The 17,029-nt window shown below is 50.6% G+C and overlaps 1 protein-coding gene across 3 annotated transcripts in view; it reads right to left on the reverse strand.

Annotated features, from left to right (window-relative positions):
• LOC100232465 (WD repeat-containing protein 7) overlaps nucleotides 1-17,029 on the reverse strand; it is a 49,595-nt gene that overhangs the window by 5,497 nt on the left and 27,069 nt on the right. For all 3 annotated transcript variants that reach the window (XM_030258948.4, XM_030258951.4, XM_030258949.4), the window contains 7 exons: nucleotides 15,375-15,596; nucleotides 13,420-13,606; nucleotides 10,870-10,987; nucleotides 9,884-10,033; nucleotides 9,521-9,603; nucleotides 7,958-8,057; nucleotides 136-240 (listed from right to left, as the gene is read on the reverse strand). In XM_030258948.4, the coding sequence (XP_030114808.4) occupies nucleotides 136-240; nucleotides 7,958-8,057; nucleotides 9,521-9,603; nucleotides 9,884-10,033; nucleotides 10,870-10,987; nucleotides 13,420-13,606; nucleotides 15,375-15,596 (965 nt within the window). The remainder of the gene's footprint in view (nucleotides 1-135; nucleotides 241-7,957; nucleotides 8,058-9,520; nucleotides 9,604-9,883; nucleotides 10,034-10,869; nucleotides 10,988-13,419; nucleotides 13,607-15,374; nucleotides 15,597-17,029) is intronic.

A 17,029-nucleotide genomic window follows, 5' to 3' on the forward strand; every position in this document is an offset into this window, starting at 1 on the left:
AAAGATCAGCTCATTGCAGGGTCACCTTCCACGGGTCCAGGCTGTGACCTTCCCTGCCCTGGGATGTTCCCAGTTGGAGCTGGGACCCCACGGGGAGTTTGCTGGTGGCACGGGGCGGGTTGGGGACGTCCTCACCTGCCAGAAGCAGAGGTGGCTGTCGGCGTTGGAGTACGTGGCCAGGTAGCGACCGTCGGGGGCGAACGCCACGGCGGTGATGGGTCCTTTGTGGCCGTGGATGGTCTGGGAACAGGGCACACAACAGCCATGTGGGACACCCCGGAGCTGGCAGCCCCAAAACAAGAACCCCAGACAGAAATGCTCCCCAGGGAGCTCCTCTCCCACCGTGATACCCCAAAAAAAGCCAAGGCTGTGTTAAACCCAAGATGCCACTGGCAAAACCCCATTAGCAGGGCTCCCGTGCCCATCCCCGCTCAGTGTGTGCCCCTGCTATTAAGAACCCATTAAGATATTAATTTATTCCTGGTGGCAAAGGTGAGTGAGCCCCAAATCTCTCTCTTTAATGGGATCCCCACAGTTAATTAGCTGATCCCACTCTAGCACTTAACAAGCACAGAATACTTGTCAATAAAATATGTTTTGGTGAGACAAAGGTAGGAATCAATAGGAGCAGCACACTTGTTGCTCTTTTTACTCCTGGAATAGGTTCCAAGAAGTAGAAATCCTTCAGGGAATCCGGCTGCTTTGTTATTTAAAGGAAGTGCTCTCTAATTGATGCTAATCCTTTCCAGCCAGGATTTTTGTGGTATTTTCCAGGAGCCTCCTGACTCGTGTGCCTGCCCCCTGCACCCCAATATTCCAGCACCCCAATTCCAAGGGCAGTGCTTGGGAAAGTCTGCCCTGAAATGCACTATTCCAGAGAGGTGATGTATTGTTTATATGAATAAACACAGTGCAATGCACCTTTTAAACTGGTAATGCCCCCCTGGAGACACCCACTAATTCCTGACCCCTTTGTTATCAGCGTTTATCGCTGGGAATTCCAGGGGTTCCTTGGAATTCCAGCGGTTCCTGGCACAGCAGGGCACTGCTGGACTGGAGAGCAGCAGATGAGGTTATACTCAGGAATTCCCTTTTCTCTGGAATTTTGGGAACAGGTTTCCCTGTCAGTGCAGCGTGGATTGCAGGATAAACACCTTTAAAGCACAGCATCTTTTACTCTGTAATTAATTAAGCCAAGCCACCATTCATTCCAAATGGAATATTAAATCCTTTTCTGCCTTCCACATAAATCAAATTTTGCCAAGGCACCCAGGACTGAAATAAAATCATCCCTGCACAATCCAATTAATGCTCGGATTGCTGGGATTTTAATTCTGGAAGGACCCAGGACCAAACATTATTGATTCCAGCCCAGGCATAAAAGTAGTTTTTGCTTTGAAAAAAACCCAAAATAACTTACATTTCTCTTTAATCTTCCAGTGCAAATGACCCAGGTTTTAGGTACAAAAATTACATGTATTTCTGAAATGCAGTTCTAAATATTTATGATGAATCCCAAGATTTAATCAATAAAAATGGAATATTTCAGAATTTCTCCTTATAGACCCAAACATGGTCGTAAAGAAAAAGAAGATAATTAAAGAACATGTATGAGGAATTAATTGGGGGATCTTGGGTCAGACTCTGGTACTCAGCAAGAATTTACCTGGGAAAATATGAGTATTTTCTCATCGTCCCAAAATCAACTATCAGGTATCCTAAAATTCAGTTACCTGCAATCTCTCCAGTCTGATTTTAGTGTTTAATTTGATATAAAATAGCGTTTATACCGTCAGTATTTTCCTCTGTCAATGCACCTTTAAGTGCAGGATTTTTAGCTGTGTGTTAATAATTAGGAATCTTACGCAAAATATCAATAATTTGGTTGGAATTTAATATTATTTTAGTGTTTAATTGGGCAAACAGAGCTTGTGCTCAGTGATACCTTAATCCTGTGGCCGAATCCTTTTAATATTGTTATAGATTAATTATAGTTGTAATTACGAATCCAAGGGGTTTCTTTTGGGCTAAAAGATGCCGTTGGTGTTTAATCCCGTGTGCTTGGCTGGGGGGTTTCAGGCTGGGCAAACAAAGGGCACATTTGCTGCTCTCAGAACTGGCTTCCAATTCCCTGTGAAGCATCAATTATCTTTATCAAATCCCAGATCTCATCTCAGCCCCTGATCAAGATGGAGCCCGAGCCGGGGAAAAGCCGGGCAGGAGGGAAGGGAGGGATCAATAGTCATCATCAATAGTCATCATCGGGTTGTGCTGCAGCTCGGGGTGCCGGGGAAGGTGCTGGTGGAAGCTCCAGCTGCTTTTTGGGAAACCCTGGCACAGAGCCCCGAGCTCCCGGGAATTCCTCACGTTTCAGGAGTGCACGGAATGTGCCCACAGAGCCACCGCACTGCACGGATCCCACAGCAAACATTACAGCTCCTTACTGCCAAAATTATACTGGGGTTCAGCTAGTTTGGGAGGAATCCTGAGCTGCAGAATGGAATTCCTGTTATCTCTGTGGGGGAATGGCTGAGGGGGAGCATGGAGTGGGAATGAGTGAGGGGGAACATGGAGGGGGAATGAGTGAGGGGCAGTGTGTGAGGAGGAATATGGAGCAGGAATGAGTGAGGGGTAATATGGAGTAGGAATGAGTGAGGGGGAACATGGAAGGGGAACATGGAGCAGGAATGAGTGAGGGGGAATATGGAAGGGGAATATGGAGGGGCAATGTGTGAGGAGGAATATGGAGCAGGAATGAGTGAGGAGGAGTATATAAGGGGAATATGGAGGGGCAGTGTGTGAGGGGTAATATGGAGCAGGAATGAGTGAGGGGGAACATGGAAGGGGAATATGGAGGGGCAGTGTGTGAGGGGGAATATGGAGCAGGAATGAGTGAGAGGGAACATGGAAGGGGAATATGGAGGGGCAATGTGTGAGGGGGAATATGGAAGGGGAATATGGAGGGGCAATGTGTGAGGGGGAATATGGAAGGGGAATATGGAGCAGGAATGTGTGAGGGGGAACATGGAGGGGCAATGTGTGAGGGGGAATATGGAAGGGTAATATGGAGGGGCAGTGTGTGAGGGGTAATATGGGGCAGGAATGAGTGAGGGGGAATATGGAGGGGCAGTGTGTGAGGAGGAGTATGGAAGGGGAATATGAAGCGGGAATGAGTGAGGAGGAATATGGAAGAGGAATATGGAGGGGCAGTGTGTGAGGGGAATATGGAAGGGGAATATGGAGCAGGAATGAGCGAGGGGGAATATGGAGCAGGAATGTGTGAGGGGGAATATGGAGCAGGAATGAGCGAGGGGGAATACGGAAGGGGAATATGGAGCAGGAATGAGTGAGGGGGAACATGGAGGGGCAGTGTGTGAGGGGTAATATGGAGCAGGAATGTGTGAGGGGGAATATGGAAGGGGAATATTGAGGGGCAGTGTGTGAGGGGGAATATGGAGCAGGAATGAGTGAAGGGGAATATGGAAGGGGAATATGGAGCAGGAATGAGTGAGGGGGAGTATGGAAGGGGAACATGGAGGGGCAGTGTGTGAGGGGGAATACAGAAGGGGAATATGGAGGGACAATGTGTGAGGGGGAATATGGAAGGGGAATATGGAGGGGCAATGTGTGAGGGGGAATATGGAGCAGGAATGTGTGAGGGGAAATATGGAAGGGGAACATGGAGCAGGTATGAGTGAGGGGGAACACGGAGGGGCAGTGTGTGAGGAGGAATATGGAGCAGGAATGTGTGAGGGGTAATATGGAGGAGGAATGTGTGAGGGGGAATATGGAAGGGGAATATGGAGGGGCAGTGTGTGAGGAGGAATATGGAAGGGGAACATGGAGCAGGAATGAGTGAGGGGGAATATGGAGGGGCAGTGTGTGATGGGGAATATGGAGGGGCAATGTGTGAGGGGTAATATGGAGCAGGAATGAGTGAGGGGGAACATGGAGGGGCAGTGTGTGAGGAGGAATATGGAAGGGGAATATGGAGCAGGAATGAGCGAGGGGGAATATGGAAGGGGAACATGGAGGGGCAGTGTGTGAGGGGGAATATGGAAGGGGAATATGGAGCAGGAATGAGTGAGGGGGAATATGTAAGGGGAATACGGAGGGGCAGTGTGTGAGGGGAATATGGAAGGAGAATATGGAGTAGGAATGAGTGAGGGGGAACATGGAAGGGGAATATGGAGCAGGAATGAGGGAGGGGGAACATGGAGGGGCAATGGGTGAGGAGGAATGTGGAAAGGGAATATGGAGCAGGAATGTGTAAGGGGGAATATGGAAGGGGAATATGGAGCAGGAATGAGTGAGGGGGAATATGGAAGGGGAATATGGAGCAGGTATGTGAGAGGGGGAATATGGAAGGGGAATATGGAGGGGCAATGTGTGAGGAGGAATATGGAGCAGGAATGGGTGAGGGGGAACATGGAAGGGGAATATGGAGCAGGTATGTGAGAGGGGGAATATGGAAGGGGAATATGGAGGGGCAATGTGTGAGGGGGAATATGGAGCAGGAATGAGCAAGGGGGAGTATGAAGGGACAATGTGTGAGGGGGAGTATGGAAGGGGAATATGGAACGGGCAGTGTGTGAGGGGTAATATGGAGCAGGAATGAGTGAGGGGGAATATGGAAGGGGAATATGGAGCAGGAATGAGTGAGGGGGAACATGGAGGGGCAGTGTGTGAGGAGGAATATGGAAGGGGAATATGGAGCAGGAATGAGTGAGGGGGAACATGGAGGGGCAGTGTGTGAGGGGTAATATGGAGCAGGAATGAGTGAGGGGGAATATGGAAGGGGAATATGGAGCAGGAATGAGTGAGGGGGAATATGGAAGGGGAATATGGAAGGGAAATGTGTGAGGGGTAATATGGAGCAGGAATATGTGAGGAGGAATATGGAAGAGGAATATGGAGCAGGAATGAGTGAGGGGAAATACGGAAGGGGAATATGGAGCAGGAATGAGTAAGGGGGAATATGGAAGGGGAATGTGTGAGGAGGAATATAGAGGGGGAATATGGAGCAGGAATGAGCGAGGGGGAGTATGGAGGGGCAGTGTGTGAGGGGTAATATGGAAGGGGAATATGGAGCAGGAATGAGTGAGGGGGAATATGGAAGGGGAATATGGAGCAGGAATGAGTGAGGGGGAACATGGAGGGGCAGTGTGTGAGGGGGAATATGGAAGGGGAATATGGAGGGGCAGTGTGTGAGGGGGAGTATGGAAGTGGAATATGGAGCAGGAATGTGTGAGGGGGAATACGGAAGGGGAATATGGAGCAGGAATGTGTGAGGGGGAATACGGAAGGGGAATATGGAGGGGCAGTGTGTGAGGGGTAATATGGAAGGGGAATATGGAGGGGCAGTGTGTGAGGGGGAGTATGGAGCAGGAATGTGTGAGGAGGAATATGGAGGGGCAGTGTGTGAGGAGGAATATGGAAGGGGAGTATGGAGCAGGAATGTGTGAGGAGGAATATGGAGGGGCAGTGTGTGAGGAGGAATATGGAAGGGGAATATGGAGCAGGAATGTGTGAGGAGGAACATGGAGGGGCAGTGTGTGAGGAGGAATATGGAAGGGGAATATGGAGCAGGAATGAGTGAGGGGTAATATGGAAGGGGAATATGGAGGGGCAGTGTGTGAGGGGGAATATGGAAGGAGAATATGGAGGGGCAGTGTGTGAGGGGGAATATGGAGCAGGAATGAGTGAGGGGGAATATGGAGGGGGAAAGAGTGAGGGGGAACATGGAGTGGCAGTGTGTGAGGAGGAATATGGAAGGGGAATATGGAGGGGCAGTGTGTGAGGGGGAATATGGAGCAGGAATGAGTGAGGAGGAATATGGAAGGGGAATATGGAGGAGCAGTGTGTGAGGGGGAATATGGAGGGGCAGTGTGTGAGGGGGAATATGGAAGGGGAATATGGAGGGGCAATGTGTGAGGAGAAATACGGAAAGGGAATATGGAGCAGGAATGTGTGAGGGGGAATATGGAACAGGAATGTGTGAGGGGGAATATGGAAGGGGAATATGGAGGGGCAGTGTGTGAGGGGAATATGGAAGGGGAATATGGAGGGGCAGTGTGTGAGGGGGAATGTGGAGCAGGAATGTGTGAGGGATAATATGGAAGGGGAATATTGAGGAGCAATGTGTGAGGGGTAATATGGAGCAGGAATGAGTGAGAGGGAATATGGAAGGGGAATATGGAGGGGCAGTGTGTGAGGAGGAATATGGAAGGGGAATATGGAGCAGGAATGAGCGAGGGGGAATATGGAAGGGGAATATGGAGCAGGAATGAGTGAGGGGGAATATGGAAGGGGAATATGGAGGGGCAATGTGTGAGGGGGAATATGGAAGGGGAATATGGAGCAGGAATGAGTGAGGGGGAACATGGAGGGGCAATGTGTGAGGGGGAACATGGAAGGGGAACGTGGAGCAGGAATGAGTGAGGGGGAATACGGAAGGGGAACATGGAGGGGGAATGTGTGAGGGGGAACATGGAAGGGGAATATGGAGGGACAATGTGTGAGGGGTAATATGGAGCAGCAATGTGTGAGGGGGAATATGGAAAGGGAACATGGAGCAGGAATGAGTGAGGGGGAATGTGTGAGGGGGAATATGGAGCAGGAATGTGTGAGGGGGAATATGGAAGGGGAATATGGAGCAGGAATGAGTGAGGGGGAATGTGTGAGGGGGAATATGGAGCAGGAATGTGTGAGGGGGAATATGGAAAGGGAATATGGAGGGGCAGTGTGTGAGGGGGAATATGGAACAGGAATGTGTGAGGGGGAATATGGAAGGGGAATATGGAGCAGGAATGAGCGAGGGGGAATATGGAAGGGGAATATGGAGCAGGAATGAGCGAGGGGGAATATGGAAGGGGAATATGGAGCAGGAATCTGTGAGGGGTAATATGGAAGGGGAATATGGAGCAGGAATGAGTGAGGGGGAATATGGAGCAGGAATGAGTGAGGGGGAATATGGAGGGGCAGTGTGTGAGGAGGAATATGGAAGGGGAATATGGACCAGGAATGAGCGAGGGGCAGTATGGAGGGGGCACATGGAAAGCTGCTGGTGCCCTGTGGGACAGAACCTGAGGCAGGCACGGATCTCCCTGGCACAAGGGACGAGCCTATCTCCCAGCTGGCTCCTGGAGGGAAAAGCCCTGGCTGAGGAGGAGCTCCCGGCAGTTCGGGCTCTCGGCTGCGGGTCAATAGCTCTGCCGGCCGCTGGGAACAATCAGCAGCCAGCCTGGATCTCTGGGAGCTGCCAGCAGCTGCGGGGCGGATCAATAGCGGCACGGGGAGGGCACTGCCCGGCTCCAACAGCAACACCGGGAGGGTTAATACAGCCATTGGGAGGAGCAGGAGAAAGAACTGGCTTTTATAGGGAATTATGGAAAAATAGATTCAATGTTTGCATTTGGAATAGTCTACTACAATTTAACATAGTAAATTTTAGTGAGGGGAAATCACATCCTAGATAAATGGTGATTTATTTTTTGTTAAAAAGGGGGATTTTTGATAGCCACCATCCTATTGATCATTTCAAGTAATTTCTCAGTCAGTTCCTACAACCACCTTTCTTAAAAAAATTTAAATTACCTGGAAGGGGAAAAACAAACAAACCCAAAATGCTTTTCAAGATCCCAAAACTCCTCACAGGAAAGGAAAATAAAAACCTGAGCTTTTCTCCAATGAACCCACTTTTTCAGCTGCACCATCCTCAAGTTACTCCATATTTTTGAGCAGCCAGAAAAATCTGCAGTTGTGAGAAAAATGTATCAAACTGAACTTGGAGGCAGAAATCTGTATCCAGTAGATGGTGCTGCCCCATAGTATTTACCTGGAAAATTTCTGTATCTCGTGAATAATAATTAAACCTGAGAAGGAATGTCCTGATCATCCTGGGAGCCGCTTTGGTCACCCCCAGCTGTGTTTTCTGTGGCAGCCCAGCCCCTCTCACCTGGCACTTGCCCGTGCGGATGTCGTAGAGCGCCACGGAGCCGTGCCGTGCTCCCACGGCGATGCGGTGGCTGCGCTCGTAGTAGCTCACCATGTAGAACCTGGGGCAGCACAAGGGAAACCAGGTGAGGCTGGAGGGTCAGACTCACCTGGGCTCCACTGGGGACTTCATGGAACTGGGAACTCATTGACAGATCCGCTCCTGCCGGTGTAACGCCTGGCATTGCACAGAACAGCTGGTGTTGGTGTGGTACCATGGAGCCTGATCACACTGATCCATCAGATTTATCTGCTTGGGAATAGTCTGTGGGATAATCACCAAGTGCCTGATGCACCCTCCCTGTGCTGGAACACCTCAGTACAGCTGGAAATCAGATGGTTACGTGCCCATCCAACACCCTGCGTGACTGAGGGCGTTCCCTGTGAAAGTCAAACAGAAGGGAAGGGAAGTGGAAGGAGAAATAATCAAACTCATCTCAAAAGCAAACTTTCTACTCCAGTGACACCCTGCAGTGGTCCTGAACACCCAGTGTGACCATGTGGTATTCACTGGAATCCCAGCAGCTGCAAAATCCAAAGAATTTCAACACTTTGAACACCACGAGACACTAACTCCTTATTGGAAATCCAAATCCTTGGGGATATCACTGTGCCTTATCACAGGGAGAGCAGACCTGTGTAAGTGCCGGCTGCATTCCCAATTAGGTTGGAATTTTGCAGCTAAATTTTCCTCTACCAAAATCTGCCAGAAATACCTGGAATCAGTCTCAAAACCATATTGCTGAGCATATTTAGGGCTTCAAAGAACCCCTTTTTCAGACTTGTCTCTCAGTTCCTGGGGATTCCCAGTGCCACAGCAACTGCTCACACGTCCTGCACTGCAGGACAGCAGCTGGGAAGAAAAGCAGCATGAAACATGGGGGAAAACCAATAAAGAATGAAAGAGAAGGAAGAAAATCCCATTTTTTTGTGCAGGGAAAAGGGAAAATGCAGCTCAGCTGCAGCTTTGCATGGGGCAGGGTGTATTTCCCTGTATTTCCCATTTCCCCTGGGCTCCACCATGCTGGCACTGGGTGCTGGATCATTTTTACACTGGCTGTAACCAGGAAATACGAGCAGCAACTGCAGAGAATTTTAAAATACTGGATGGCTATAAATCCACACGGGAATAGGGAGATTGGGCACTCATTCCCATTCATCCTTCCCTTTATGTTTTAAGGAAAGCCACTTAAAGCATCAGGAAGGAGCAAGATCATCTCCATCAGTATCCAACCTGGCAAGAGGATAATTGTTCTTTCCGTGAAACTATTCAATATTTTAATAGGTTATTAAATTAAAATGTAATGGCCGACAGGTGATTATTAGAATTTATTGGTTGGACCAGTTTAAGAGGATGACTGGGATATTTATCCACATGTAAATACACTGGATATGCTCCCCTTGTATAAATCACCTTTTACTCTTTTTTGTGTCACCTAAAAGACTGTTTCACTCTTAATTAGGAAATCTATCCTGCTGGTGATCCCATCATTTACTTCACAGTATTCCCAGAGGAAGAGCTCACCTGCAGATGGCTGGAAAACATTCCTGAAGACCCTTTTTCTTAACTAAGGATCCTTCCAGGCAGTACATGATGATGTCCATCACCTTGGAAACAAAAATTACCACCAGTTGACAATCCGTGTGTTATGCTCTGAAGGTCATCCCATTCCAAGCTCTGCCATGGGCAGGGACACTTCCCAGCAGATCAGGTTCTTCCAAGCTGTGTCCACCCTGGCTTTGACCTTCTTTTGCCTGGGATATTTTCCCCAACAGCACAATTTATCAATGCAATTTAAATTTCTTTTTTTAAGAAACTCGTAAAGTCCCTTAAAGGGAAAGAACTCCTCGAGTGGAGTCAGACTCACGCCAGGACAGAGGGCCTCACCTCCACCAGCAGGTCCACGACGTCGGAGGGCATCTTGTCGATGAGGATCTCGATGACACGCAGGATCTCGCCCTTGGCACGGGCCAGCGTGCTGGTGTGGATGTTCTGCTGCGACTGCGTGTTGGCCGCCAGCGCCGTGTGCCGGTGCACCTGTGGGAGCAGGGACACGGGCAGTGCCCAACAGGAACAGTCCTGGAGGTGGGTACAGCCCCGGAGGTGGGAACAGCCCCAGAGGTGGGAACAGCCCCCGGAGACAGGAACAGCCCCGGAGGTGGGAACAGCCCCAGAGATGGAACAGCCCCGGAGGTGGGAACAGCCCCGGAGGTGGGAACAGCCCCAGAGGTGGGAACAGCCCCCGGAGACAGGAACAGCCCCGGAGGTGGGAACAGCCCCGGAGGTGGGAACAGCCCCAGAGGTGGGAACAGCCCCAGAGGTGGGAACAGCCCCCGGAGACAGGAACAGCCCCGGAGGTGGGAACAGCCCCGGAGATGGGAACAGCCCCGGAGGTGGAACAGCCCCGGAGGTGGGAACAGCCCTGGAGGTGCCCACAGCCCCGGAGATGGAACAGCCCCGGAGGTGGGAACAACCCGAGGTGGGAACAACCCCAGAGGTGGGAACAACCCCAGAGGTGGGAACAGCCCCGGAGGTGGGAACAGCCCTGGAGATGGGAACAGCCCCAGAGGTACCCACAGCCCCGGAGGTGGAACAGCCCCGGAGGTGGGAACAGCCCTGGAGATGGAACAGCCCCGGAGGTGGGAACAGCCCCGGAGGTGGAACAACCCCGGAGGTGGAACAGCCCCGGAGGTGCTCACAGCCCCGGAGGTGCCCACAGCCCCGGAGGTGCCCACAGCCCCGGAGGTGGGTACAGCCCCGGAGGTGCTCACAGTCCTGGAGGTGCCCACAGCCCTGGAGGTGCTCACAGCCCCGGAAGTGCTCACAGCCCTGGAGGTGCCCACAGCCCCGGAGGTGGGAACAGCCCCGCTCACCTCCTTGGCGATGGTGGTGATGAAGGCGGGCGGGCGGGCGGTGGCGATGAGCGACAGCGCGTGGCGAGCGGAGCGCGCCGAGTCGGCCGCCGGGCTCAGGGGCAGCCCCATTGTGATGCTAAACGGGAGCCGCACAAAGGCAGGCACAAAGGAAAGAAATATAGAGTGAAAAGATTAGAACCAGCTTATAATGTCAGTTCAAGGTCACCGGGAGCACTCCGGCAGTTCCAATATAATGGACTCCCAACAAAGAGCGGTGATTAGGAGTCAGGGTGTTCCAGCATCAACCCCAAATCGAATAATTAACCATGAAGATTGAAAACAGTAAGTGCATCTGTCCAAAGTGGGCAAAAGGCCTTGTTAACAAATTATCTGTATGTGCTGAATACATATCACCCCACGGAGGCACAGAGCGTCTTCCCAAGGATTTACAGTTTGGTCTTTTACAGTATTTTAAACGCAGCCTGAAAAATTCCCCTTAATTCAAGGCTTTTACTTGCTGTAACAAGATAAAAGCAAAAAGCAATAAGGTGATAAGTGCCCAGCAACTGCAAAAATAAAATTTCTTCGTGCACATTATCCCAAAATTCCCCAAAATGCAGAAACACGGAATCTCAGGCTGGTTTGGGTTGGAAGGGGCTTTAAGGGTCACCTATTCCGCTCCCTGCCATGGGCAGGAACACCTTCCACTCTCCCAGATTGCTCCAAGCCCTGTCCAACCCGGCCTTGAAAACTCCCAGGGACAGGGCAGACACATATTTTTCTAGGTAACCTGTGGAAGGGGTTCCTCCTTCTTTCCTGTGCTCCCTGATTTTTTGGGAAGAGAACAGCAGGAGTTTCTAATCCCAACCAGTTTATTTTCCTTTCCCATCCCTCACCATCACTGTACCAATTCAAACGTGGAACTAAATAAAGTCTCTTGCACAAGGTGATGTCCCCATTGGCCTTTCCTTGGAAAACCACATTTAATGTAACTTCCAAGCTCCTGTCCAGGTGTTCCATGAGAAAGGAGTAATCCAGGGAAGCAGTTATCCCAGTTAACTTTGGGAGGAGGTTACCAAAGCCAGCAGACCCCGAGTGCCTCTCTGGATGCCTGGCAAAGTGTGGATTTCCCTGGAAAGCAACAGGCTTTTAGTGAATTCCTGCCCTTGGGAGGAATCATTCCAGGCCAGGCTGGATGGGACTCACAGCAACCTGGACAAGTAGAAGGTGTTCCTGCCCATGGCAGGGGGGGAATGGGATGATCCTTAAAATACCCCGCAACCCAAACCATTCCATGAAAACCTGTGTGAAACATAGCTGAACTCAGAAAGCAAAAATACAGCCAAAAATGATTCCTATCACCATCCAAGCCAAGAGATCAAAGCCTCAGAATGCTGGAAAAACACTTTATCCTCACAGCTGAGCAGTTTCCCTTGGCACAGTCTAACCTTTGGGAAGCAGGACGAGCTGGGCAAGCCAAGGAGTTCCAAGCATCTGAGTTTTGCCTAACAGCTCAGATTCAGCAGGGAAAAAAGAAACCCACTCGTTTTCCTGGTCAATAAATGTGATTTCTTCTTTTCTATCTAAAAGCAGAAGCTTGACATAAAAGCTCTTTAATAAAACCTCCGGGAGAGGCAGCGGCAGCTGTGTGCCGTTATTGTGTCCACGGCAAATCCGGCACAAAGCGGGAGCTCAGCGGGGCTCCGGCAGGGTGAGATCCACACTTAACCCCTGCACACATTGTTGCTCCATTTCTTTCCATCTCCCTCCATCCTGGATCTGTCAGGAATGTAACAGGCCATTTTCAATCTAAATCTTGTTATGGATTAATAAGCAAACGCTTTCGCGCTTATTATGCAATTTATCATGAGGAAAATTGCGCCGGGCTCCTCAAGGCTCCTCGCTGATCCCTTCATTTATTCCCTGCTCTTTGGAGGGAGAGCCAGACTAATCTTCCTGACAGCTAAGGGTGGAATCACACCAGCAGAAGGACTTGCTGGAGAACTCGGTCACTTGGACCCTGGAAGTTGGGATTTACATAGAGTGGGGCTCAGGAGGGGCTTCGGGAAGGGACGAGGTGCTGGTGCCTCCTGTCACACTACAAGGAATAACTGGAATTCAGACAAAAAACAATGGTAATCCAATTTGTCCATATTCCCCCTGCTAACACAGGGCAAGGATTCATTCTTAGGAAATTAAAACCTACATAAAGTGGGCAATATCTACCTTAGAAGAATGTCAGACTCCTCAGCACTGATGGACACGGAAACACATTTCTGTGATTAAAACAGCCTTACTGCGGGTGCCATTTAAATTCTGTGTTTGCCAACAAATATTTCCTGGAATCACAGAATGGGCTGGCTGGAAAGGAACCCTAAGGATGCCATGGGCAGGGTTCACCACCCACTAGCCCAGGCTGCTCCAGGACACTTCAGGGATGGGGCAGGCGCATGCTCTGGGAATTCCGTTCCTCCCCGGCGTTCCAACATGCACCCGATGCTGCCCGCCACCTCGGGGCTGCTCCTCCTCCCGTGCCCGGTTCCTGCCCGGTTCCTGCCCGGTACTCACTTGGCCAGCTGCTTCTCGGCGTCGGCGCAGAGCTCCAGCAGCCCCATCAGCACGGCCGACACGTCCATGTAGGGCTCCCAGACGGTGAAGCCGCGGCCGATGAGGTCGATGGCGGTCCTGCGGATGGTGCTGTGCGCCGGGAGCCGCGCGCTGGGCGGCTGCAGCAGCAGGAACGTCAGCGCCTTGCCTGGCACAGGGGACAGCGGCTGGTCAGGGTGTCCCCATGCACCAGGGACACCCCTGCCACAAGCCCAGCCTGCCCCCAGCCCGTCCCACCCGCCCCTGGACACCCTCTGTGCCGCTGCTGACTCCCAAACACACCCCAAGAAGTAACAGAAATGGGTTTTGGGGGAAAACATAGAAGTGGACTTCTCCTTCACCAATCCTGAATCCCAATCCAGGTTCTGCACACTTTGGAAACACTTATTAATATTACATTTAATGGCCTGCTCTTAAATAAAAGCAATTATGAACACATAAATGGAGGAGGGCTAAACCAAGCAGCGCCTGCCGATAATTTATCATTATCTCTCCATCGTTATTTATTACCCCTCGATGCTGCTTCTTGTGGCAAAGATAATTGCTGATTTTATCAGCTTTTTCTTGAAGCGTCCTCAACAAGTTGCTTGTTTTGTTTATTAAACAAGCCTCCTGTTGTTTTTAGGACTGGGAAAAGCCAACAGAGCTTTTCCAGCCAATCCCGATCCGTGCAAAACAAGCCCCAAAATCCCTTCTTGTCCTGCCACCAGGTGAATTTTCTGCCTGGAAGCCAGAGGCTGATTGAAAAGGTGCCTCCTGGAGCAGTAAAACCCCGCTCCTGCCCCTCCTGCAGGGATGTCCCAGGCCGGGACATCTCCGTTTAAAGCTCGGCCCGGGCTCCAGCGAAGGAATGGCTATTGACAAAAACATCGCGGCGCTAATGAGCTGTTCGTTAGGGCAATAAACATGTCACATTAGAGCCAGGCCGACGAGGTAATTAGCCCGGGAGACAAAAACGCGGGTGGGCACCACTCCTCGGGCAGCCCCGAGCTCAGGGAACGGCAGAAAGGGGCAGCAAAAGTGAATTTTATTCCGCTGCTGCAGTCTGCATTGGCACATTTGCTCCTTGCAGCGCTTTGTTAACCCAGATGTGCCCAAACACTCATTGTCACTGCACAGACAGCCCTGGATTCCCAAAATGGCTTTCCTTGCCTTGGAATCCCTCCCAGCACACGGCTCCAGGCAGCCTTGTTATCCCCAGTTTGCCAATGGATTTTAAAAAATGAAATTATTTGCTCAGGAAAATCAATAGCCCAGGCAGGAATGAGACACTGAGAACTCTGATCAAGATCCAACTAAATCCAAATGATGGACTCCAAGAATAGGATTTAACTTGATTGTGACCCTTTCTAGATGACTTTTTTTCCCCTGATTGTCCACAGAGAGACAGAAATTTGGAGAGCTGGGTTAAAATTCCATATCCCTTCATGCCTTTCTGCTCCTGGCCCAGTGAATTTTTAGTATTTTATTTTTATTCGAGGAGCTGGTCTCAGGTATCAAATCAAGATATTTTTTTGCATAATGATGACCAGATTTTTTTTTTTCCCTCGATTACAATCATGTCCCATTTGGAATTGCTCCAGGGCAGGCTGGACAAGCTTGGAGCACCCTGGGCTAATGGGAATTATCCTTGCCCATGGGATGGGACAGCCACAGCTCCACGTCAGCGAGGGCAGAGATCTGATGCCTCCATCAGATCCACGCCTTTGGTGGATTTAGGTTGCCCAGAGAAGCTGTGCATTCCCCACCCCTGGAAGTGTCCAGGGCAGGGCTCGGAGCAGCCTGGGGCGCTGGAAGGTGACAAATAGCCAAGAACAAAGCAGATAAAGGCACTGCAGGAACTCTGCTTTACCTGGCAGGAGAATAAAGCCTGTCAGAACTCCAGCAGATTCCCCACAAAAAAGGGGGGTACTCACAGGTGTGCCTGGCCAGGGAGTAGTTGGATCCACCACTGGTGAGGCCGAAGCCCTCGGGGATCTGGCTGGAGCTGCGGGGCCGCGTCAGCAGCTTGGGCGGCTCGATCTCGGCTCCGAACTCGGCGCCGATGACTCCCAGCAGCACGATGGCCGTGGCCTGCTTGCGCCGCTCCTCGTAGGACGTGGACGCCTTCTTGGGCTGCGGCAGCCCCGGCAGGCAGCCTGCGGGAGAGAGGAGCGGGTTGTTAGCACTGCTGCCTCAGCCAAATCACCCCTCACAGGAGCTGAGAACTCGTGGGGATAACATCGCCCAAACTCCCCGGGTTCCAGGTTTGCTTGCTCACTGGTACAGGATCCACGAGTTTCTATGTTTATCTAGGAATTTCTGGGTTGCTTTTTGTTTTTAAATTGACAAGTTGCAATTTTTATTGTTTTTAAATGATGGGTTTCTTTTTCTGGGACAAGTTCTTTTTGTTATGTAGGATATAAAAGCATCTTTTTGATGTAGGATCCATCACCACATCAGCTTCCTATTAAATTTTAGGATATTTCAATTGTAGCACACACCATTAAACCAAACGTATATTTTCATACAATAAAATGGTTTCAACAGAATTTTAACAACAGGACAAAACCACAATTATGAATTTTACATAAAAGTGAAGTATTTGTTATTAATTAAACATACTCCAGGGATTCTGAATTTCACTAAGCAGAGGAGGTTTTTTATTTAGAGTAAAATCCCCAAATCTTTGAAGAAATTATTGGAACAAAACCACAGTCGCTCATTCTGACAAAGTCCACTCTTATCTAGATGCTAATTTCCAGCATCCTGGGAATTCCCTAGCATTTATTCCAAAAACCAAGGAAGTTTCAATCCTTCCCAAGTGCTGCTGGCTGAGGAGTTGGGAGGCAGCACCTGACACGGGATGAGGCTCGCGGATTAACGAAGGGTGGATTAATGAAGTGATGAGGTGTCTCTGTTAATGACATCCAGAGGAGAATGAGGAAGTTAACCAAATTTCAGGAGCCGTGGTCAGGCAGCCCCGCCAGCCAAAAGGTAGAGAAAAACAAGGGAAAGCTTAACAATGGGAAGGGAGGGGAAAAAAGGGAAAAAATCGATCTCGGTGCCTTTGGAGGAGGAAGGCTGGAACAAAGCAGGGCAGAGCAGTGGAAGTGCCCAGCAGCCTGTGTGTGCAGTGCCCCAGTGCTGCCAGGCTGCTGCAGGGCTCAGCACAGCCTGGGCAGGCTGCAGGGTGTCCGTCTGTCCGTCCGTCCTCTCGGCAGATGCTGTGACGGATCAATAGCCCAGGGCTGACCCAGCCAGCCCGGGAAGAAAGGAAAAGCCAACACATGTGTGGCTTCCAGGAGGAAATTATCCAGCCAGGGCTGCAGCAACACCGAGTTAACCCTTACTGCACGGACCACGGAATGCTTTCAGGGATCAGCCCATCCTTCCGTTAGCTCAGGCTGCTCCAGGCACTGTCCAGCCTGGCTTTGGACACTTCCAGGGATGGGAATCTGTAGCAAGAGAATTTTTATGTATCAACTGGAATGGCAAAAAAAAAAATCCTACTGGAAATCCTGGATCTGCCCCTCATCCACTGTTTTCCACTGGGAAAGCTCCCAGGCCTGGGCTGGGCACCAGGAGCTGA

This window comes from Taeniopygia guttata, chromosome W, assembly GCF_048771995.1.
Source record: "Taeniopygia guttata chromosome W, bTaeGut7.mat, whole genome shotgun sequence".
NCBI classification, from domain to species: domain Eukaryota; kingdom Metazoa; phylum Chordata; class Aves; order Passeriformes; family Estrildidae; genus Taeniopygia; species Taeniopygia guttata.